Below are 25,723 nucleotides of genomic sequence, written 5' to 3' on the forward strand. Positions count from 1 at the left end.
ATTAGCTGAACCTAATTTAATAGCTCCCTCAAGTTCCTGAATTGAGACCTCCAATTCTAATGCTTTCTTTTGAATCTCAGTGATAGTTGAAAAGTTGATCCTATCTAGATAGAAATCTATCTTATCATCTGTAATATTAGAATCAGCCTTGTACAGATCAAGAAAATAATCAAAAAAGGCCTTCTCCACCGGACCCTGTCCAGTAACTATTCTACCATCCCTCACTCGAACCTTGTCTATATGTTTTTTAGGTTGTTGATTGGAGATTACTCTGGAGAGGAGCTTACCGGGTCGCCCAGACTCTGTAAAATATTTTTGCCCTTTAAAGAAGAGATTCTGTTGAGCTTTATCCAGTAAAAAATTAGCATATATTTGTGTGGCTTTTTGCATATTTTCCCTATTATTCTCCGTCTTATTTATATGGAAGGATTCTGTCGCTGAGATTACATGTTTTTCTAGATTTCTCTGTTTTTTTCCATATTCCCTTCTAAGATTCATGATATTACTAACCATCAATCCCCTCATGTACGCCTTAAAGGTATCCCATACCACTTGAATTTTTGCTGAGCCGTAGTTAATATCCCAGAATCGGCCTATTTCATTTCGAATTATTTCATGTGTCTTTATAACTGATAACCAGTAAGGGTTTAGTCTAAAGGGAGGTTTTGGTGTATATCTTTCCTGAGAGAAGCATAATTCAAGTACTAACGGGGAGTGATCAGATATTGACCTTGTTTCATATTTCATTTGTTTTATCAGTTTCACATATTTGCTATTTATCAGTACTAGGTCTATTCTGGACAATGATTTGCCTGCTTTACTAAAGCATGAAAAAACCCTTTTCCCCTGTCCCAGAGACTCCCAAGCATCTTCAAATCCAGCCTCCAGACAAAACCGTGCGAGGGGAGACCCCTGGACCGGGCTGTCACTCCTAGCACTCATAGAGACCCTGTCACATAGAGGATCGATGACACAGTTAAAATCGCCAATAATCAATGTTGGACATTCTGGCCATTTATCCATGAATAATAGAAGAGAATTAAGAACCAGAAGAGAAAATGGCGGAGGGATATAGACAAAGGCCAAAATACATAACTCTCCCCCTAACCTGCAATATAGAAAAATAAATCTCCCCTGTTGGTCAACAGAGGATGCCTCACAAACGAAGTCAATAAGTCTATGTATCAACACCGTAACACCTCTCGAGTAGTTGGAGAGGGTAGAATGATACGTGTGCGCAGCCCATCCCCTGTCGACCACTCTAGTGGTCTCCTCAGTAAGATGGGTCTCTAGCAGGCATACTATTGCTGGTAGATGGGCCTGAGTCAAGTCAAAAACCGCTTGTCTCTTACCTCTCTCCCCCAAACCACGTACATTCCAAGAAAAAATTCTAATCATCGTCATCAACAATGGTTAAATGGAAGATCAGGAGAGAGGGAAAAAGGAGAAAACAAGAGGAAAAAAAAAGAAAATAATAAACTGAAAAAAGGGGAACCACACCCACTTTGACGCACCACAACCCAACCCCCCCCCCCTCACCCCCCTCCCACAGGCAATCCACCACATATTGTAGTAGATTTCTTTCCTATGACCAACCCTCGACCCTCCCCCCACTCAACCACCCCCACACCGCCATTATGAAGCAAAGAAAACTACATTTAGGGGTATGAGCCCCTTATAATACTAATTATTCCCGCCAGATCGTAACCCAATTGGGTCATCTCTTGTTTCGCTCAATCCAATCCGCGGCTTCTTCTGAGGTATCAAAAAAAAGGGTTTTATCTTCAAAAATAATCCGCAATTTGGCCGGGAATATAAGAGAATATTTAATATCCCTTTCTCTTAGCTTCTTTTTAACAGTCATGAATGTGCGTCTCTTTTCTTGTATTTCTTTCGAAAAATCAGGAAAAAAGGCCAGTCTAATCCCGTTATACACAACCGGTGAGGATTCCCTCGCCCTTCTCAGGAGGACATCTCTGTCCCCTGTAGTCAATGACTTAGCAAGGATTGTCCGAGGTTGTCTCCCTGGAATTGGTTTTCCTCCTGGGACCCGATGAGCTCTTTCAATCATAAAAAGAGGAGAAAATGACTCTTTACCAAAGTTCTCAAGAATTAATTTCTGTACAAATTCAGTTGGATTTTTTCCTTCCTCACCCTCTGGAATCCCTATTATTCTCACGTTGTATCTTCGGGACCTATCCTCCAGGTCCACTACCTTTTTCTTCAGGAGATTATTTTCCACTTTAAGTATAGAAACTTCCGTATTTATTTTTTTGGATTCCTTCTGTATAAGGGTGACGGAACTTTCAAGGGTGTTGACTCTGTCTCGCATTTTGGACAATTCATCTTTTATTAGTCCCACATCAACTTGAATAGATCCAAGTTGGGTTGTAACCACCTGTATTAAATCCCCGTTCTGTTTAACCGCTAGGAGTATTTCTTCCAGCGGGGAAGAGTTGTCATTAGGGATAGCTTCCCCCATTATTCCATCTTCCTCTTCAGGGTATCTAGCGCCTTTTTGTATTTCTCGCTCAGTTACCTCTGATTCATAATTTTTTTTTTCAAAAAATTCCTTTTGTCCGCCCCTCGTATTGACCCTTGGGGATTTCAGAAACTGGTCCAGTTTTGTTGGTTCAGCAGTTCTGGACCCATGTTTCTGACCTGATAGATCAGTCGAACGCCTAAAGGCTTTTGGGCCCATATCTTATTCCTCTTTATTATTATTTTTTTTTTATATTTATTTTTTTTTTGGAATATTTATTTGGTTTTTTTTCCCCTTATTCCGCCTCCTTCTCTCCTTTAAATATATATCTTTTCTTCTTTGCTCTCCTTCTTTCTCTTTTTTTTTTTTTATTCTTTTTCTTTTTTCCTTTTTCCTTATCCCCCTTCCCTTTTTTTTTTAGTGCCTTCTTCTTAGTTCTGTTTTTCTTCTCCTTTTTTTTTTTTTTTTTTTTTTCGCTCCCCCCCTTTTTTTTTTTTTTTTTGTGTCCACTCTTCTTTATACTCTTTCTCCTCTTATTTTTTTTTTTTTCCCCTCCACCTTATACTTTAAACTTTAAAGTTCACTTTCTTGTAATCATATGCAACTTAGTCAAACTCCGTTCAAGGTTAGTTGGAGTCAGCAGTCATGAGGAGGTTAGTCACTAGAGGAGAGAAGCTTATCGTCTTCTCCAACAAACCATCAGATAAGGGGAACACAGGTAGGGGGAACACAGGTAGGGGGAACACAGAGGTTACTCACTGACACCAGAAAGGGAGGTAGCAGATCAGGCAGGAACCGGAGGCACGTTCCACGGGGGTAAAGGAAAAAAAACCTCCAGACAGCAAACTGTTCACAGCGACATGGAGGGCAAGAAAGGAGGCAGGAGCCGCAGGAGCGGCAAAATCAGGAACGGCAGAATCGACAAAGAGCCGGAGGCAGCCCCCACATCCGAACCCGACAGCCGATAGCAGCAGCGTAGCAGGCTTGGGCAAAAGGCAACAGCGCCACGGTTCAACAGCGCTGATCACACGGTCCCGGTCGCAGAGAGGGTAGATGGAGGATTCGGCAGAAAGACGCCAGCATAATCGAAGCGGCAGCGGGGTAGCTGAGCAGCGGGGAAAGCCGGGAGCGCGACGTCCACTACGTCATCACGTCATCCAGTTTTTTTTTTTTCCCTTCACAGTAGTTATTAACCCCAGCAGTCCCCCCTTCACTGAAGGGGGACTGCTGAGTTTAATAAATACTGTGAAGACTGCTGAAAGGGGTTAACTACTGTAAAGGGGCTTCACAGTAGTTATTAACCCCTTTTTCAGCAGTCCCCCATTCACAGTATTTATTAACCCCTTTCAGTCCCCTCTTCAGTGTAGCTAATTATTCCCCCCTTTTCTCCCACAGTAGTTATAATTAACCCCTTTCCCCCCTTTCAAGTTTCACAATCACCAGCCTTCACCTTTTTATTATCATTATCACTTACACCCGATACAGGAGCCGGGAGGATCAGCTGTGAGGGAGGCGGTACTTACATCTACAAGCGCTCGCCGAGAGGAGGGAGGAGGCAGGCCGGGAGGACAGGCGCTGGCAGCGTGAGTCATACAACATGCGCCCACGCCGCCTGCTTCATTCATAAAGTGGGCGGCACAGGCGCGTGACGTATGACTCACACTGCCAGCACCTGTCCTCCCGGCCTGCCTCCTCCCTCCTCTCGGCGAGCGCTTGTAGATGTAAGTACCGCCTCCCTCACAGCTGATCCTCCCGGCTCCTGTATCGGGTGTAAGTGATAATGATAATAAAAAGGTGAAGGCTGGCGGCCGGCGGCTACGCGGGCCACATGACAAGGTCTGGCGGGCCGGATTCGGCCCGCGGGCCTTGTGTTTGACACCCGTGCACTAAAGAGTCATTGGGACACAGCTCTGCAGGGATGCGCTGTTTTATTTATTTATTTATTTTTGCTTCACTGAAGGCTGCTCTATGCTTTTTTTTAGTTAAGGTAGGGATTAGCTAGGACTGTTGGTGGCCTGCACAATGATGTACACGTTCATATACAAGACCTGTCTGTCATATTGAACCACACTAACTGTTTCGCTACCAGAAAGGACTAGCTATGCATGTTGCTGCAATGCACAGTGATGTATACTGAGATACATTCCCCCTAAAGTTTAACTGCAGGCCCACATACACCTGATTTAATGCACTTTATGACAAATTAATTCGTCACAAAGTTAATTTCTTGAAGAAATTTGGCAAAGCGGCCGAATCAAATTTTTTAAAACTTCACTTATCTCTAATAAAAAAAAAAAAAAAAAAAAAATTACAGGGGATGCTACCAGAGTGGAAAATGTAACGTGCATTTAAAAGAATATTTTTATTACATATATCATATTTTTTGACCCATAAGACACATTCCCCCCTGCCCCAAGTGGGGGGGAAACGCCCCTGCATCTTATGGGGCGAATATTAATGAGCGCTTCCATTATGGAAGTGCTCATTAGTAGCGGGGGACCAGGAAGTGGTGGCGGCTCTGTAATCACGTTTCCTGGTCCTCCAATGTTGGCTGTGCAGTGGCTGCGAACAGCTTAAGCTTGCTCTGTGACCTCACTCGCGTCAGATCACAGCAAAGCCGACGGAGGCGGAGAAAGACGAGCGCTGGAGCAGAGGAGTGGCTGGAGCAGAAGACGTAAGTGTTTTTTTAAATTATAAAACATGAGGCAATATGGGGCTGATCGGGTATGATCTGAGGCAATATGGGGCTGCTGGGGGTGATCTGCGGCAATATGGGGCTGCTAGGGGCTGATCTGAGGCAATGAGGGCTAACATGAGAGGCAATATGGGCTAATATGAGAGGCAATGGGGGCTAATGGGGTCTGATATGAGGCAATGGGAGCTTCTGGGGGCTAATATGAGAGGCAATGGGGGCTGATATGAGGCAATGGGGACTGCTGGGGGCTAATATGAGAGGCAATGGGGCTGCTGGGGGCTGATATGAGGCAATTGGGGCTGATATGAGACTGCTGGGGGCTGATGAGAGGCATATAAGGGGTTGATGAGACATATGAGGCTCTTATCTGAGGACTGATTGCGGGTCATTCACATTGGGGTCTGAGCTGAGGTCTGCTTGGGGGTGTGATCTGAGGTCTTGTTGAGGTCTTATTAACATTGACTATAATGAATACACCACCGGCGCTATTACACCAAATAAGCAGCAATATCTAAACAGCTCCTCAATAACTGTTATCAAAGGCTAGACAAATTACATGTATAAAGGTAAAATGACACTGCACTCAGCTTATTAATCCGGACCCTTATTAACCTCTGGCTCTGACTGTGTGGAACCTGTCCACTTCAGTTTCAACTATCAAGATTACCTTGTTTCTGATGTGTGGAATCAAGGGACCACTTTCTCTAGAATTTCAATATATATGAATTCTTCTGCGCAGAGGTTTTAGCAGGTAAAACAGGCTGTTTGGAGTTCGCCCCGGCCGGTAGCGAAACGCCGCTTGTACTTACGCTCGCAAAGGGAGCCTGTGACGTCACCTCTTGAGCTACGGGCTGCTGTAAGCACCAAAAACTCCCCAACGCGTTTCAAGCAGTGCGCTGCTCTTCGTCAGGGAATCATTCGAGTGCCCTCAGTATCTTCCTTTTATTCTACCTGCTCGCGATGTTAATTAACTCCGGCTTCATAAATTCGATAGTTTTAAACAGATTCGATAATTTTTAATCAAAACCAAATAACTCGATTTCTGTATTTAAACCCTTCGGGACCAATGTGTCCATATTAAAAATCCACTGTGTTTCTTTTTTCGACATGTTTTTAAAATAGTCTCCTCCCCGTATATCCATTTTGACTATTTCTATCCCGAAAAATGAAGATCCCTCGAATTTCCCATTATGCTTTTCTCTGAAATGTCTCGAAAGAGGGTGCCCTTTCAATTTTTTTTTATGTTATCTACATGTTCACTCACTCGTTTTTTTAATTGTCTCTTTGTACGTTCGATATACAATTTTCCGCAAGGACACTTTATTGCATAAATTACTCCTTTGGTGCTGCATGTTATATAGTCCCTAATTTTATATTCGTAAGTACCGTCCCCATTTGTTATTTGATTCAATTTAATAGTATTTTTCAGCGATTTTTTACAAACTATGCATTTTTTGCATAGAAAAAATCCTTTTAACAGATGCTTGTCATTTTATTTTTTATTATTCATTATGGCGGCACATTTTTTCATGGGTGCAACTATATTCCCGATATTGGCTGCTTTTTTGTATACAAACGCTGGGTCCTTGGAAAATAAATTCTGTATTACCTTGTCTTCTTTTAGAATATCCCAGTGTCGCCTTGCAATATTCCTAAAAATTTTGTTTGTGCGTTATAGGGGATGATGATAGATGGGATTTTTTCTACTTTTTCTTCCTGTTTCATTTGGGGAGTTTATTCTACCATCGTATTTTTTAAAAGTTGTTCCCTCTCAATTGATTTAATTTCATCTTTCTGTTCTAAAAGCTTATTCACATTATATCCCTTTGACTCAAATTTATTTAGTAGTTTTTCTGCTTCTCTATCATACTCTATCATCTCTGTACAGTTCCTCCTAATACGTAGAAATTGACTCCTGGGTATATTGTCCAGCCGACGGGGTAAATGCTACTCCTTGAAATGTAACTATTGGAGTCAGTCAGTTTCTCATATGTTTTAGTACATATTTTTCCCCCCTTAAATAAATAGTTAAATCTAAAAAATTGATTTCTCTAGAACTATAAATAGGAGTAAAATCCAGATAAAATAATTTTTTATAAATTTCAGTTCAAACTTTTTTAAACCAATTTCGCCCCCATCCCAAATAAAAATGACGTAGTCTATAAAACGCCGCCAGAGGACGAGGCCCGTCCAGAGCTCGTTGTTGGGGTGTATGGCTTCTAATTCCCACCGACCAACATACAAATTTGCGAACCCCGGTGCGAACCTCGTCCCCATCGCGGTCCCCCACGTCTGCAAGTAGATGTCGTCTTTATATATATATATATATAAAAAAATAAAAAATTGTAAAATAAATGAAATACAATCCCCAATAAATTCTATCTGGGTATTTGGTAGCTCTCCTTTTTGGTGCAGAGAAATATTGCGCCGCTTCGCGGCCTTTTTCGTTTTCAATTACTGTATACAATGATTTTACGTCTAGCGTTCCCATTAAATAGCTCTCTTTCCACTATATCTTCTCCAAAATTTGGAGTATATGCTTCGTATCTTTAAGATAGGTGGGTAAGGACTGTGCGCAAGGTTGTAAATATTGATCGACATATTTTGATAAGGTACTAGTTAGACACTCCACCACTGACACTATAGGCCTACCAGGGGGCTTATTAGCATCTTTGTGTATTTTGGGATTTTGATAAAAATTTGGGGTGCTTATTATCAATATAAAAACTTTCCTGTTTGTGCAGAATACCTTCATTCTTGGCTTCATGGACTAGTTTTTTCAGTTCTTTTTTGAAGATTTCTGTAGGGTCTTTTTTCAATAATTTATATGTTTTGCTATCACTTAATATGTTTAACGCTTCTCTATCATAATCCTCTTTATTTAGTACTATGATCCCTCCCCCCTTGTCTGCCGGGCAGATGATTATTTGGTTATTCTCTTGCATTTTAATTATCGCTTCCTTTTCAGCTTTGGTAATATTACTCATATATTTTGATCTTTTTGATATTTTTATTTTCTTGATGTCTCTCATTACCAGGTTCATAAAAGTATTCAATGCTGTGGAATATTCATTTATTGGGTCGAACTGAGACCTGGGTTTGAGACTAGTATGTGTGAATGGGTCATTATTGATTTCAGTTTCTTCCCTACAACCCCTATTCGCATTCTTTTTTATATAGTATTTTTTCAATGCTATCCGCCTCATAAATTTACGGAACCCTATAAAGGCCTCAAATTTATTAAAATACGTTGTTGGAGCAAATTTAATCCCTTTCTTTAAAATTTCTTCCCCCTTATTTAACACATAATTACTCAAATTATAGATTTTTTGCCCAAGGTTTTGATTCGTTGTTACGTTATCTACCCCCGGGGAGGAGACTATATTAAAAACATGTCGAAAAAAGAAACTCAGTGGATTTTTAACATGGACACATTGGTCCCTACATTTAAATACAGAAATCGAGTTATTTGGTTTTGATTAAAAATTATCGAATCTATTTAAATTTATGAAGCCGGAGTTAATTAACATCATGAGCAGGTAGAATAAAAGGAAGGTACTGAGGGCACTCAAATAATTCCCTGCTCGAAACGCGTTTGGTGGTTTTTGGTGATTACAGCAGCCCGTAGCTCAAGAGGTGACATCCAAACAGCCTGTTTTACCTGTTTAACCTGCTATAACCTCTGCGCAGAAGAATTTGTATATATCGAAATTCTAGAGAAAGTGGTCCCTTGATTCCACATATCAGAAACAAGGTAATCTTGATAGTTGAAACAGGTTCCATACAGTCAGAGCCAGAGGTTAATAAGGGTCAGGATTAATAGGCTAAGCGCAGTGTCATTTTACTTTTATTAACATTGGGGGTCTGATTGGGACTGTTAGCTGAGGTCTGATTAACATTGGGGGTCTGATTGGTGATATGATTTGAGGTCTAACAAAAAATATTATTTTCTTATTGTCCCTGACCCTCTAAAACATTATGGGCGAGTTCCTGCTGCTGATCTAACCATCTAAAACATTAGGGCGAGGACTTGCTGGTGACCCTCAAAAACATTATGAAACCCTGCTGGTGACCCTCTAAAACATTATGGGCGAGCGCCTGCTGGTGACCCTCTAAAACATTATGGGTGAGGGCCTGCTGGTGAACCTCAAAAACATTATGGTTTTTAGCGTTTGGTGTCCCTACCAGTCTGTCCCTGCTCCACAAAGCAAGCTCTCCCTACACTGGCAAAACACAGAATGTAAAATAGCTGCCAGATCGGGTTCTGTTATAGGGAAGGGGTATGTCCATGTGCTGAAACATCTCAATTGGCTGTCCTGTCCCACCTGATGGATGTGTCATGGGTCAAAGTTCAGCGCAATGCAAAAGAATATGGCGCATGCGAACATCGCCATATGTTCGCAGTTTCGGCGAATCGCGAACGAGCAAAGTTCGCACAAAACTGCCGCTGGGCGAACTACAAGGCCATCTCTAGAGGGTTATTCTACTCTCGGGGAGCGTTATCATGGTTGTGGGCACTGTAGGGAGCAGTATTGCTAATGGTGCATTCTTGGGGAGCGTTATCATGGTTTGGGGCACTGTAGGGGTCAATATTACTAATGGGGGCACTCTTGGGGAGCGTTATCATGGTTAGGGGCACTGTAGGGAGCAGTATTACTAATAAGGGCATTCTAGAAGGGGATTAGACTTTGAGGAGCACTATTACTGTGGGGGCACTTATATTTCTTCAGGATAGTATTTGGGGGTATTGGGGAGCACAGCGAGCAGCAGGATAACACTGTGGGGACTTAAGGTTGGGAGATGATGATAGAAATGTGAGGAACCTAAGATGTCCGTGTGTCACACTCTACAGAGATGAGGCGGCTAAGAGAAGTTGTCCGGACTAAATGGAATGGAGAAGATAATGACAGAGAACATCTACATCAGACGAGACGTCACCTGAAGGCCCTGGATGTGACCGATATGTGCTGCTGTATAGGAAGTACGTCAAAATGCAATGTGTAGGGGGAGGGGCGACTTAGAAACTGTGCCATATTCATTGGGGCTTGGGCCCCTGGAAAGTAGTGAGGAGCCTTACATAGCATTATAGTACATGACCACCATACAAATGAATGATCATCCTTAAAATACATGGACAGGACAGGCCTTGGGAAACTTTTTTTTAGCAGCTACCTTCCCTCACTAACAGAAGGGGTTCTAAGCAGCAGACCAGTCTATAACTTCTATATGATATAAAAGGGCATATGGATAGGGGTTGATGAAACAACCCCCATTTTTTTACAAACAGCATCACTCTTGTCCGTGACTTGACTATTGGGCCCAGCCCATGGCCAAGAGGTTCTATTTGTGGATATAAAGCTCTATTTGTGGACAATCCCCTAGAGCAGTGGTGGCGAACCTATGGCACAAGTGCCAGAGGCGGCACTCAGAACCCTCTCTGTGGGCACCCGCACCATTGAAAAAGTCTATGGTGTACCAATATGCCTTAGACTTTCCCAACCATTTATCAGCGCAGGACACGCTATGAACACCACAGGCAGCGCACTGAATGTAGGCAGGCTATTATAGCTAAATGATAAAGTACATGGAAGATAACTATATTGGACTGCAGTATTCAGGTTAAATTGCTGTGTTGGCACTTTGCGATAAATAAGTGGGTTTTGGGTTGCAGTTTTGGCACTCGGTCTGTAAAATCATTGCCATCACTGCCCTAGAGGAAGTCCTGTCTGCTAGACAGCAAACCTGTAACGACATAGTATTACAGTACATGTAAGAAAATAGATGGCTAAATGGGATGGTCCAGGATTAAAGGGGTTATCCAAGGCTATAAACTTCCCCCTATATGCCAGGCCTCTCACATTGAATATACTTACCTGGCTTGCCACTCCCTGAGCCACTGTTGGTCCCCGCACCGCCACTGCTGCTTCTCCCTGTGCGCGGATGAAAACATCCAGTGTCGAGGGGAAGCAGCCAATTGCAGGCAGCGACGGGGACAAGCCTCCCTGTCATTGTGTGTGATGCTAGGGAGGCTCATCCCTGTCCCCGCCTGTCCCCGCCACGCATGGGACATGAAGTAACACGCTTTTCTTTTCTGTATGTGAAAATCTGGTTCCAAAATGTGCCTACCCTTTCTTTTATGCACAATTTATGGCATTATGTTATTTTATAAATCAGAGTAATGCGGATGATAATGTCATATTAGGTAACTGCTTATTATACAATTCTTTTCTATAATAGTGTGATACATAAGTGTCAAATTCATGCACATTTAAGATTAATAGTTCACATTAATATTTGGTTACGTTTTCTTGAGGAGAGCACTGAAGTCAAGTTCCCCGGCATCATTGCTTCGTTTGCCTTCTCCACTGGTCCTAAAAGTAAATAAATCATAAAAAAATGTAAGGAATACAGACAATCCTATAACAATTTTGAAATAGTAATTTGTTTTTAAAGTTTTTTTTTTTTCCTGGGAGTACAATATTGATGATCTATCCTCAGGTTAGGTCTTCATTATAAGATCGTTGAGGGTCCAGATCCCAGCACCCTGGCTGATTAGCTAGTCCGCGCACCGCGGACCCCTCAAAGCATAGCAAGGACAACACCATACATTGTATAGTGGCTGTGCTTGGTGTTGCAGCTCAGGCCTACTCACATAAAAGGGACTGAGCTGCACATAGGCCATGTGACCATTGCATTTGATGTCACTGGCCTAGGAAGAGGCATCACGGTCATTTCAAAAAGCTGATTGGTTGGACTCAACTAGAAGTGATTGGTGAACATCAATATTTTAGTCCACAAAAACTCCTTCAGCAGTTACCTGGGAAAGATAAAAATGATATGTAAATAAAAAAATTGATTTGATACTTACGTCCTCTTAAAAGCTTGTAAAATGTTTTCATCACCACCAGCATCTGCAATAAAAGATGGCGTGTCTTATGTGAACGAATGGCTTAGCACAAATGCCACCAAGTTGCCCTATGTAAACATACCAGACTCAATACACAGTACAATTAACATTATATTAAAATATATTCTAATGGATAATGCAATGAAATAGAATCCGACTTTTTAGTGTCCTCTTATGCTACTTTTAACCAGGTGATTTAAAGCCTTCTAGCCACTGATTGACAGCTTTCGTGTTCACGAGCATGGAGTGCTCAGTATTCAGGACTTGCAGGCTTAGCCTACAGCTAATGATTACTGAGAACTCCTTTCTTGTGCATTTTATCTACAGTGCCCCTTCCTCATAATTGCTGCAACCAATAAAGTGGAAAATGATTTAAAAGTGGTGTCAGTCACAACCTTATACCATTCTCAGAGACGGTAATGACAGTTCCCCAATATGGGAACAAAGAAGTTTAAAGGGGTTGTCCGGGTTCAGAGCTGAACCCGGACATACCCTTATTTTCACCCCGGCAGCCCCCCTGAGCCTAGCATCGGAGCATCTCATGCTCCGATGCGCTCCCGTGCCCTGCGCTAGATCGCGCAGGGCACGGGCTCTTGTGTTTTCAATAACACACTGCCGGGCGGTAACTTCCGCCCAGCAGTGTGTTCGGTGACATCACCGGCTCTGAGGGGCGGGCTTTAGCTCTGCCCTAGCCGTTTTACTGGCTAGGGCAGAGCCAAATCCCGCCCATCAGTGCCGGTGACGTCACCGGGCTGCCTGTCAGCCCCATAGAGAGCCCCGGTACGTCACCGGAACTCAGAAAAATGCCTTTGCCCTGCGCGATTTAGCGCAGGGCAAAGGAGAGCATCGGAGCATGAACTGCTCCGATGCTCATGTCAGGGGGGCTGCCGGGGTGAAAATGGAGGTATGTCCAGGTTCAGCTCTGAACCTGGACAACCCCTTTAAAGAGGACCTTTCATGGGTCCAAAGAATATGAACGGAACGGCGCCCAGGAATAATAGTAAGTGCACTTTGATCCCTGGGCGCTGCTCTATGCAGCCTGCTACTAAGTTCATATTCTTTGGACCCATGAGAGGTCCTCTTTAAAGATTTTGTTCACATTCTTGTTGCTCCTGAAGGCAGAACAATGTAGTCTGCAAAAATGAAAAACTGATCTGTTAGGCTACTTTTACATCAGCATTTTTCTTTCCGGTATTTAGATCCGTGATAGGATCTCAAAACAGGAGGAAAACGCTTTTGTTTTGTCCCCATTTATTGTCAATGGGGACAAAACTGAATTGAACAGAATGGAATGCACCAGAATTCATTTGTTTGGTGGCGCTCCCATGCTGGACAAATAAGTGCTGCAAGCAGCGTTTTTCTGTGCTTCGTGGGATACTAATCAAGACGGATCCGGCACAATGTAAGTCAATGATGCCGAATCCGTTTTCTCGGACACAAAAGAAAACAGATCCATCGCCCATGGTTTTAGTGCCCGATCTATCTTGGTTGTTTTAGAGTTAAAGAGGTTGTCCGGTCCCAAAATCCCAAAAAATTGATGTGCTCCTAACACCCCTCACTATGCATACATATGCCCCCAATACCTGTTTTTCATGTCTGAGCTTTCCTTTGCCCCCTGGAAGACATCACATTATCCTGACAGATCTGTTTACTTTCTCCCCTTATTGTTTTGTTGAATACATAACTTTATCGATACACAAGCCTGGCTGCACTGCCCAGTAATAAGTCACAGGCTGGCCACGCCCCCCACTGCTCTGTCTGTAGCAGCTACTCCATCTGAGCTGTGTATCTAATCCCATCACTGACAGTGCACAGGCTCTTCCCTCACATGTGTATCTAATCCTATCCTGTGTGATACAGCCTCCTGAGCTGTGTATCTAATCCCATCACTGACCGTCCACAGGCTCTTCCCTTACTATCTCCAGAGTGTGATAAACAGCTGGAATCAGCAAGCGTATCCAATCATATCTGTATCTAATCCTATCCTGTATGTCTGCCTGATACACACCCTGTTGTGTGCGATACTGCCTGCTGAAGTGTGTATTTAATCCCATTTTGTATAATACTGCCTGCTGAAATGTGTATCTAATCACATCTTCCAAGATACAGCCTGCTAAAATGTGTATCTAATCCCATTTTATATGATCCTGCCTGCTGAGCAGTGTATCTAATCCCATTTTGTATGACACAGCCTGCTGAGTGGTGTATCTAATCCCATTTTGTATGATCCTGCCTGCTGAGCTGTTTATCCAAATCCTTTTGCACACAACCATATCCATTTTGCGATCCCCAATTTTGGCCGTCCCATTGAGTTCCATGGATTTGAGGTCCTCATTTTGAAGACCAGAATAGGACATGTTCTGTCTTTACTGGAACTGACATACGGATGTAAAAAACACACTGATGACGTCCATGTGCTTTCCACATCTGTATGTCAGTTCTGCGAAAGATAGAACATGTCCTTTTCTGGTCCTCATAATGCAGATCTAAAACCCATAGAACTCAATGGGACTGCAAAAAATGTGAATCGCACACAGACAGTAACCTTATTTAGTGGATCCACGGGTGGTTCTGTGCACGAGCCCTATCACTTATACTTAGCGCCCATAACAGTGACATCCACAGTGCCCCCATAACAGTGACGTCCACAGTTCCTCCCATAACAGTGACGTCCACAGTTCCTCCCATAACAGTGACGTTCACAGTGCCCCATAACAGTGACATCTACAGTGCCCCATAACAGTGACATCTACAGTGCCGCCATAACAGTAACATCCACAGTGTCCCCATAACAGTGACATCCACAGTGACCACATAACCGTGGCATCTACAGTGCTCCCATAACAGTGACATCCACATTGCCCCCATAACAGTAACATCCATAGAGCCCCATAACAGTGACATCCACAGTGCCCCTATAACAGTGACATCCACAGTACCCCCATAACAGTGACATCCACATTGCTCCCATAACAGTGACATCCACATTGCTCCCATAACAGTGACATCCACAGTGCGTCCATAACAGTGATATCCACAGTGCCCCATAACAGTGACATCCAATGCCCCCTATTTGTCAGCCAGTGCCCCCTTGTGCCATCCAGTACCCCTACTATGCCATGCAGTGCCCCCTTTTTTGCCATCCAGTGCCCTGTTTGCCATGAATTGCCCCCCTTGTGCCATCCAGTCCCCCCATTGTGCCATCCATTACCCCCTTGTGCCATCCAGTGCACTCATTGTGCCATCCAGTGCCCCTTGTTTGCCATCCAGTGCCCCTGTTTGACATGCATTGCCCCTTGTGCCATCCAGTGTCCCCATTGTGCCATCCATTTCCCCCATTGTGCCATCCAGTCAACTCATTGTGATATGCAGTGCCCCCTTGTTCCATCCAGTGCCCCCTTGTTTGCCATCCAGTGCCACTATTTGCCATCCAATTCCCCCATTGTGCCATCCATTGCCCCATTGTGCCATCCATTGCCCTCATTGTGCCATGCAGTGCCCCCTTGTGCCATCCAGTGCCTCCTTGTTTGTCATCCAGTGCCCCTGTTTGCCATCCAGTGCCCCTGTTTGCCATGTATTGCCGCCCCTTGTGCCATCCAGTGTCCACATTGTGCCATCCATTGCCCCTTGTCCTATTCATTGCCCCCTTGTGCCATCCAATGCCCCCTTGTGCCATCAAGTGCCCCCTTGTTTTCTATCCAGCACCCCCTTGTTTGCCATCCAGTGTCCCTGTTTGCCTTGCATTGCCCCCTTGTGCCATTCATTGCCCCCCTTGTGCCATCCATTGCCCCACGTGTCATCCACTGTGCCCCATTTTTATTCCACTGTGCCTCATGTGCCATCCACAGTGCTCCATGTGCCATCCATAGTGCCCAATGTGCCACCCACAGTGCCCAATGTGCCATCCACAGTTCCCTAGTGACATCCAGTGCCCCCATGTGCCATCAATAGTGCTCCCATTGCCCCTATCGCCATCCAAAGTGGACCATGTGCCATCCACAGTGCCCAATGTTTCATCCACAGTGCCCCAGTGAAATCCAGTGCCCCCATGTGCCATCCTCATTGCCCCAAAGTACCATCCACAGTTCCTCAGTGCCCTCCCTATGTGCCAGTCAGTGCCCCCAGTGTCACTCCTGCACAGTGCTTCACATAGAAGCCTGTACACTGCAGAGAGCGGCTGGCAATCCTGCACATGCGCACTAGCATTCAGCATAGTGCGCTTGCGTGGGGAGTGAAAACGGCTGGCGCTTTCTTAGGCAGGAGGCGGTGATGTCACTTGTGACGATCCGTCTCCTGCTAAAGAAAGGAAGAAAAGACAGGAAGATAAGAAGACAGACTTTGCCCGGAAGCACAGAAAAGCCATCCGGAGGGACCACGTGACTGGGAGCAGATCTCAAGAACGGTTGCACTGTGGAAGGTATGTGAGCAATAATCTTTCCTCCACAGGTTAGATTTTAGGCTACTTTCATACTGTCGCTTCTGGGTCCGCCTGTGAGATCCATTTCAAGGCTCTCACAAGCGGCCCAAAATGGGTCAGTTCAGCCCCAATGCATTCTGAATTGATAAGGATCCGCTCAGAATGCATCCGTTTGCCTCCGCTCAGCGTCTATTCCACTCTGGAGCCGAACACCAAAATGTTGCTTGCAGCGTTTTAATGTCCGTCTGACAAAACTGAGCGAAACGGATCCGTCCTGACTTACAATGTAAGTCAATGGGGGCGGATCCGTTTACATTGACACAAAATGGTGCAATTGTAAACGGATCCGTCCCCCATTGACTTTCAATGTAAGTCAGGACGGATCCGTTTTACTTACACTAAGACTTAGACTTTTTTTGACAGAGTTAATGCAGATGGATCCGTTCTGAACGTCTGTGCAGATACCAGACGGATACGCTCCTAAACGCAGGTGTGAAAGTAGCCTTAGGGCTCTTTCACACCTGCGTTCTTGTCTTCCGGCATAGAGTTCCGTCGTCGGGGTTCTATGCCGGAAGAATCCTGATCAGTTTTATCCTAATGCATTCTGAATGGAGTGAAATCCGTTCAGGATGCATCAGGATGTCTTCAGTTCCGGAACGCATGCTGCGCTTTTTGCTCCAGCCAAAAAAACTGAAGACTTGCCGCAAGGCCGGATCCGGAATGAATGCCCATTGAAAGGCATTGATCCGGATCCGGCCTTAAGCTAAACGTCGTTTCGGCGCATTGCCGGATACGACGTTTAGCTTTTTTAGAATGGTTACCATGGCTGCCGGGACGGTAAAGTCCTGGCAGCCACGGTAAAGTAGTGCGGGGAGCGGGGGAGCAGCATACTTACCATCCGTGCGGCTCCCGGGGCGCTCCAGAGTGACGTCAGGGCGCCCCAGGCGCATGGATCACGTGATCGCATGGCACGTCATCCATGCGCATGGGGCGCTCTGACGTCATTCTGGAGCGCCCCGGGAGCCGCGCGGATGGTAAGTATACCGCTCCCCGGCTCCCCGCTCCTACTATGGGAACCAGGACTTTAATAGCGTCCTGGGTGCCATAGTAACACTGAAAGCATTTTGAAGACGGATCCATCTTCAAATGCTTTCAGTACACTTGCGTTTTTCTGGATCCGGCGTGTAATTCCGGCAAGTGGAGTACACGCCGGATCCGGACAACGCAAGTGTGAAAGAGGCCTTAATCGCCAAAAAAAGGTTAAGCCCGGAAGACCCCTTTAATACAACCGGATCCGTTCATAACCATTTTGTTAATCCCTGCCGGATCCAGCAAAAACGCAGATGTGAAAGTAGCCTTATACGATATTTATCATAAAAGCCTTGGTGCCAGTGTGAACAGATCCTTGGGTGTTTGCATGTCTTTCAGTGAGTTTAAAGACTGAAGCTTCAGTGATGGCTTCAATAAATCACATTTACAGTTGTGCAGGGTTAAAGTACGGTAGCATGAAAGGCCAATCAGCTGCCAACATGTATTCGGAGGGGCTAAATCTAAAAGGACTGAAGAGCGGTTGTCACTGTACTGTGACATCACTGTACTTATCTTTGTAACATGGCATCACTGTACTGTGACATCACTGTACTTATCTTTGTAACATGACATCACTGTACTGTGACATCACTGTACTTATCTTTGTAACATGACATCACTGTACTGTGACATCACTGTACTTATCTTTGTAACATGACATCACTGTACTGTGACATCACTGTACTTATCTTTGTAACATGGCATCACTGTACTGTGACATCACTGTACTTATCTTTGTAACATGACATCACTGTACTGTGACATCACTGTACTTATCTTTGTAACGTGACATCACTGTACTGTGACATCACTGTACTTATCTTTGTAACATGGCATCACTGTACTGTGACATCACTGTACTTATCTTTGTAACATGACATCACTGTACTGTGACATCACTGTACTTATCTTTGTAACATGACATCACTGTATTGTGACATCATTGTGTTTATTATTTCTGTGTCTGCTGCAATGGCCAGAACAGGATATAACTATGATTCAAGCCATGTAACCCCTTAGATACCACGGTCAATAGAATCCTTGTTATTTAAGGCAGGCATGGCCAACCTGTGGCTTTCCAGCTGTTGTAAAACTACAATTCCCACCATGCCCTGCTGTAGGCTGATAGCTGTTGGCAGTCCAGGCATGCTGGGAGTTGTAGTTTTGCAACATCTGGAGAGCCTCAGGTTGGCCATCCCTGATTTAAGGTATTAGACAGAGGGAATGACACCCCTTTTTGTGCGCCCCACAGCATGTTGAAAAATGATGAAAAAAATCCATCACATGCACTACGGATAAAATCCAATCTCTTTATTATGATCCTTTAAAATTCCATGAGCTGATCAGAAAGCTTTACGGTCTAGGCGTTTCGACAATCTGTCTTATTCATGACCATACTGTGTAGCCCTTCACCCACTTCAGACATTCCTCCGTTACTATATGTGAGAATTGGAATCGGGGGGGGGGGGATCTGGTGACATCATAAAATGCAAAACTACTTGCAAAAACAAGCTTTTACAAGAGGAAAAATGAATCAACAATCACATACAGTCATACAGAATGTAAATCAACATTCAAAGATGAGATCATGTCTATTCATGCCCTTTGGAGTCCTGGTATGCAATAAGGAGATCCAAAAAGACTCCCTATTGTAAAGCAGTCTGTTTAGATCTCCTCCTCGCAATGGTTCAAGATCCTAGTCGTTCACCTGATGTTAAACTACAAATGCAGGAACTTGAATCCTTGTTATCAAAGGAGATGAGAATCTGGTGGAATGCGAAAACGTTGAAGTCCTATTTGGAAAAATCTATGATTCCTAGAGGCTTGCGATGGAAGAAATATCCAACATATACATACTCACCAGAAATTATGCATAATTGGAATACTGCTTTATCACAATGTTCATTGAAACTTATGGCAAAGATTGTGGAACAAGAAGACATTTTGTGGGAAACCACACGTGCACGAATTACGGCAATACAAGAATTTGTGTTACCAGTCAAAGAGAAAGAGGAATTTAAAATACTGGATAATGCGGTGAAAGAAAAAAGGATTGCTCTAGAGTAAAAAATAATACACACAAAGGAAACAGAATTTAAAAGAGATCTTATGGATTATTCTTTTGATCAGATATATACATGGAAGCAAAAGACTTTGAATACATCAAAATCAATTTTGAGAAACAAAAAAACGAGAAAAAATTCTCAACATAGAGTGAGCTTTACTAGTGCGGAATACTCTTTTGAATCCACGGTCTATACAGTATACAAGAAGGAGATTCATCACAAAAGAATTCCGCTCATATTAAAAATAAAATAAGAATGGAAATGGCAGAAAGAGAAACAAAATGAATGAATCTTAGGATCCATTGATATAACCGGAGAATAAGCCAAAAAAACTAACAAGGAGAGCAGGGCAAAAGCATCGACCAAAATATAAGATATCCGAGGAGGACAGTAAAGAGACAGAAATGGAAGACGCAGTCATTAATTTATCGAGTTATATCTTATTCGGTCCTGAATTAAGCCTCTTGAGAAAGGGGCTATCGTTCTCACCAATGAGTGATTTTGATTTGTTTCGCACTATAATTGATGTAAACAGGTTTGCACGGAATCTTACTGTCAGGAGGCATTTTGATTTGTCAGGGGAAGGTTGTAAATTAAATTGCAATGAACAGCAGAAAGTGAATGATAATGTTATTAATGTAATACCATTTAATTTTGTCAGAACAACGTTGTAACCGCACGTTATCCACTTTAGGCCTCATGCACACGACAGTTCCGTTTTTTGCGGTCCGCAAATTGCGGATCCGCAAAACACGGAATCCGCCTGTGTGCCTTCCGCAATTTGTGTAATGGGCGGCCCATTGTAGACATGCCTATTCTTATCCGCAAAACGGACAAGAATAGGACATGTTATATTTTTTTTGCTGGGCCACGGAATGGAGCAACGGATGCGGACAGCACACGGAGTGCTGTCCACATCTTTTGAGGCCCCATTGAAGTGAATGGGTCCGCACCCGAGCCGTAGTTTTTGCGGCTCGGATGCGGACCAGAACAACGGTCGTGTGCATGAGGCCTTACAATGTGAATCTGGGCCTATTGCAGATGACTGGGGGAAGGGTTTTAGGGTCTCTAACTCAGACTTTTACCCCGTGAGTTCTAGGGTGCCCACTTTAGATAAATTTCTGGAGTTAGTGGAGTTGGACCTTGTGGCATTAGACCAGAAAGGGAAAAAATTAAAAAGAAATGGCATACGGAGAGAAAATCTCACTAGACAAGAGAGGAAAGCACTTGATAATTTACGGCACAATAGTGATTTGGTTATTATAAAATCTGATAAAGGTGGGAGTACAGTGGTGATGGATGCAGGTTTGTATTTGAGTGGCTAGGGGATACATTCACACATAGAAAATTGAGGGCAGATCCCGCTACAGAATTTGTCTCAGCATTATCCAAACATCTTGATGAAGGTGTTTCACTGGGTATTTTGGATATGAAACTTAGAGACTGTTGGTGAATAAACCAGTAATCCCAATTTTCCAGTCACTCCCTAAGGTGCATAAAAAGACTTTCCCTCCTCCATTCTGACCCATTGTGTCTGATATAGGCAGCTTGGGAGAGAGCCTGGGAGCATGGGTAGATTTTTATCTGCAACCCCTTGTACAGCGTATCCCAAGCTACCTACGAAATACAAAACATGTATTGGATTTGACTGGTAACTTAGTGTGGGAAGAGAGGTACTGATGGGCGACTTGTGATGTCGCCGCTATTTACTCCTCGATTCCGCACCATTTGGGTTTGGCGAGTCTCAAAAGACATTTCAATTTGTATAGTGGATATAGTGCTGCTATGAAGGAATTCCACTATCTGTGAAGTTCCTGCTAGGACATAATTATTTCTCCTTCAATGGGGCCTATTATTTGCAGATGAGGGGAGCATCAAATTCTCCCCCTCGTATGCAAATATTTATATATCCCATGGGGAGGAACAACACCTTATGATCGAGGACAATGTCTTTTGCCCTCAATCGTATGGTATGGAAGATTCATTGATGATCTCATCCTGGTGTGGAACTCCACAGAAGAGAACTTTGTGAATTGCGTGAAATACATGAATAAAATTGCTATGAATCTACAATTCACTTATACAATAGCAGTGAGTGACATTCCTTTCTTGGATGTCACGCTTTCTAATATATGGAATGAGGTAGTCAGTAGCAACTACAGAAAAAAACACAATTAGGAATACTGGCGTCCTCCTGTCACCCCAAACATGTGATTAATGGTATCCCCTAAGGTGAGAATCTAAGAATCTGCCGTAATTGCACAGAGGACTCCTCATTTAACCCCGGGCTAGTTTTCACCTTCCTGCCCAGGCCATTTTTTGCAAATCTGACGTGTCAGTTTATGTGGTAAAAACTTTAAAATGCTTTTACTTATCCAGGCCATTTTAAGATTGTTTTCTCGTCACATTTAGGGATGAGCGAACTCGAACTGTATAGTTCGGGTTCGTACCGAATTTTGGGGTGTCCGTGACACGGACCCGAACCCGGACATTTTCGTAAAAGTCCGGGTTCGGGTTCGGTGTTCGTCGCTTTCTTCGCGCTTTTGTGACGCTTTCTTGGCGCTTTTTGAAAGGCTGCAAAGCAGCCAATCAACAAGCGTCATACTACTTGCCCCAAGAGGCCATCACAGCCATGCCTACTATTGGCATGGCTGTGATTGGCCAGAGCACCATGTGACCCAGCCTCTATTTAAGCTGGAGTCACATAGCGCCGCCCGTCACTCTGCTCTGATTAGCGTAGGGAGAGGTTGCGGCTGCGACAGTAGGGCGAGATTAGGCAGATTAACTCCTCCAAAGGACTTGATTAACTGATCGATCTGCAGCTGTGGATCATTGAGCTGCTGATCCTCAATTGCTCACTGTTTTTAGGCTGCCCAGACCGTTTGTCAGTCACATTTTTCTGGGGTGATCGGCGGCCATTTTGTGTCTTGTGGTGCGCCAGCACAAGCTGCGACCAAGTGCATTTAACCCTCAATGGTGTGGTTGTTTTTTGGCTAAAGCCTACATCAGGGTGAAGCTGTCACACCAAGTGCATTTAACCAGCAATAGTCTGTTCATTTTTTGGCCATATACAAAATCAGGGGCAAGCTGCGCCTGTCACCAAGTGCATTTAACCCTCAATGGTGTGGTTGTTTTTTGGCTAAAGCCTACATCAGGGTGAAGCTGTCACACCAAGTGCATTTAACCAGCAATAGTCTGTTCATTTTTTGGCCATATACTAAATCAGGGGCAAGCTGCGCCTGTCACCAAGTGCATTTAACCCTCAATGGTGTGGTTGTTTTTTGGCTAAAGCCTACATCAGGGTGAAGCTGTCACACCAAGTGCATTTAACCAGCAATAGTCTGTTTATTTTTTGGCCATATCCCAGTCTAATTCTGTCACTAAATCCATACCGGTCACCCAGCGCCTAAATACTAGGCCTCAAATTTATATCCCGCTAAATCTGTCCTTAGTGCTGTAGCTGGGCGAGTTATTTAGTGTCCGTTCAAGCACATTTCTTGTTCTGGGTTGAAATACAATTCCCAATTTAGCAATTTCATAATTTAGTGGTTTCTGCTATATCAGAGCTATTTGAAATCTATCCCTAAAAGGGTATATAATATTCAAGGTGCACATTGGGTCATTCAGAATAACTTCACACACACCCGCTACTGTGTATTTCCAAGTCTAATTCTGGCACTAAACCCATACCTGTCACCCAGCGCCTAAATACTAGGCCTCAAATTTATATCCAGCTAAATCTGTCCCTAGTGCTGTAGCTGGGCGAGTTATTTAGTGTCCGTTCAAGCACATTTCTTGTTCTGGGTTGAAATACAATTCCCAATTTAGCAATTTCATAATTTAGTGGTTTCTGCTATATCAGAGCTATTTGAAATCTATCCCTAAAAGGGTATATAATATTCAAGGTGCACATTGGGTCATTCAGAATAACTTCACACACACCCGCTACTGTGTATTTCCAAGTCTAATTCTGGCACTAAACCCATACCTGTCACCCAGCGCCTAAATACTAGGCCTCAAATTTATATCCCGCTAAATCTGTCCTTAGTGCTGTAGCTGGGCGAGTTATTTAGTGTCCGTTCAAGCACATTTCTTGTTCTGGGTTGAAATACAATTCCCAATTTAGCAATTTCATAATTTAGTGGTTTCTGCTATATCAGAGCTATTTGAAATCTATCCCTAAAAGGGTATATAATATTCAAGGTGCACATTGGGTCATTCAGAATAACTTCACACACACCCGCTACTGTGTATTTCCAAGTCTAATTCTGGCACTAAACCCATACCTGTCACCCAGCGCCTAAATACTAGGCCTCAAATTTATATCCCGCTAAATCTGTCCTTAGTGCTGTAGCTGGGCGAGTTATTTAGTGTCCGTTCAAGCACATTTCTTGTTCTGGGTTGAAATACAATTCCCAATTTAGCAATTTCATAATTTAGTGGTTTCTGCTATATCAGAGCTATTTGAAATCTATCCCTAAAAGGGTATATAATATTCAAGGTGCACATTGGGTCATTCAGAATAACTTCACACACACCCGCTACTGTGTATTTCCAAGTCTAATTCTGGCACTAAACCCATACCTGTCACCCAGCGCCTAAATACTAGGCCTCAAATTTATATCCCGCTAAATCTGTCCCTAGTGCTGTAGCTGGGCGAGTTATTTAGTGTCCGTTCAAGCACATTTCTTGTTCTGGGTTGAAATACAATTCCCAATTTAGCAATTTCATAATTTAGTGGTTTCTGCTATATCAGAGCTATTTGAAATCTATCCCTATAAGGGTATATAATATTCAAGGTGCACATTGGGTCATTCAGAATAACTTCACACACACCCGCTACTGTGTATTTCCAAGTCTAATTCTGGCACTAAACCCATACCTGTCACCCAGCGCCTAAATACTAGGCCTCAAATTTATATCCCGCTAAATCTGTCCTTAGTGCTGTAGCTGGGCGAGTTATTTAGTGTCCGTTCAAGCACATTTCTTGTTCTGGGTTGAAATACAATTCCCAATTTAGCAATTTCATAATTTAGTGGTTTCTGCTATATCAGAGCTATTTGAAATCTATCCCTAAAAGGGTATATAATATTCAAGGTGCACATTGGGTCATTCAGAATAACTTCACACACACCCGCTACTGTGTATTTCCAAGTCTAATTCTGGCACTAAACCCATACCTGTCACCCAGCGCCTAAATACTAGGCCTCAAATTTATATCCCGCTAAATCTGTCCTTAGTGCTGTAGCTGGGCGAGTTATTTAGTGTCCGTTCAAGCACATTTCTTGTTCTGGGTTGAAATACAATTCCCAATTTAGCAATTTCATAATTTAGTGGTTTCTGCTATATCAGAGCTATTTGAAATCTATCCCTAAAAGGGTATATAATATTCAAGGTGCACATTGGGTCATTCAGAATAACTTCACACACACCCGCTACTGTGTATTTCCAAGTCTAATTCTGGCACTAAACCCATACCTGTCACCCAGCGCCTAAATACTAGGCCTCAAATTTATATCCCGCTAAATCTGTCCTTAGTGCTGTAGCTGGGCGAGTTATTTAGTGTCCGTTCAAGCACATTTCTTGTTCTGGGTTGAAATACAATTCCCAATTTAGCAATTTCATAATTTAGTGGTTTCTGCTATATCAGAGCTATTTGAAATCTATCCCTAAAAGGGTATATAATATTCAAGGTGCACATTGGGTCATTCAGAATAACTTCACACACACCCGCTACTGTGTATTTCCAAGTTTAATTCTGGCACTAAACCCATACCTGTCACCCAGCGCCTAAATACTAGGCCTCAAATTTATATCCCGCTAAATCTGTCCTTAGTGCTGTAGCTGGGCGAGTTATTTAGTGTCCGTTCAAGCACATTTCTTGTTCTGGGTTGAAATACAATTCCCAATTTAGCAATTTCATAATTTAGTGGTTTCTGCTATATCAGAGCTATTTGAAATCTATCCCTAAAAGGGTATATAATATTCAAGGTGCACATAGGGTCATTCAGAATAACTTCACACACCCGCTACTGTGCATTTCCAAATCTAATTCTGTCACTAAACC

The 25,723-nt window shown here is 43.4% G+C and overlaps 1 protein-coding gene across 3 annotated transcripts in view; it reads right to left on the bottom strand.

Moving 5' to 3' along the window:
• Positions 1 to 25,723, bottom strand: part of LOC122928627 (myosin-binding protein C, fast-type-like) — a 262,327-nt gene that overhangs the window by 126,787 nt on the left and 109,817 nt on the right. For all 3 annotated transcript variants that reach the window (XM_044281649.1, XM_044281647.1, XM_044281648.1), the window contains 2 exons: positions 12,046 to 12,088; positions 11,480 to 11,548 (listed from right to left, as the gene is read on the bottom strand). In XM_044281649.1, coding sequence (XP_044137584.1) covers positions 11,480 to 11,548; positions 12,046 to 12,088 — 112 coding nt within the window. The remainder of the gene's footprint in view (positions 1 to 11,479; positions 11,549 to 12,045; positions 12,089 to 25,723) is intronic.

The sequence above is a fragment of the Bufo gargarizans genome, chromosome 2 (assembly GCF_014858855.1).
Source record: "Bufo gargarizans isolate SCDJY-AF-19 chromosome 2, ASM1485885v1, whole genome shotgun sequence".
Taxonomy (NCBI): domain Eukaryota; kingdom Metazoa; phylum Chordata; class Amphibia; order Anura; family Bufonidae; genus Bufo; species Bufo gargarizans.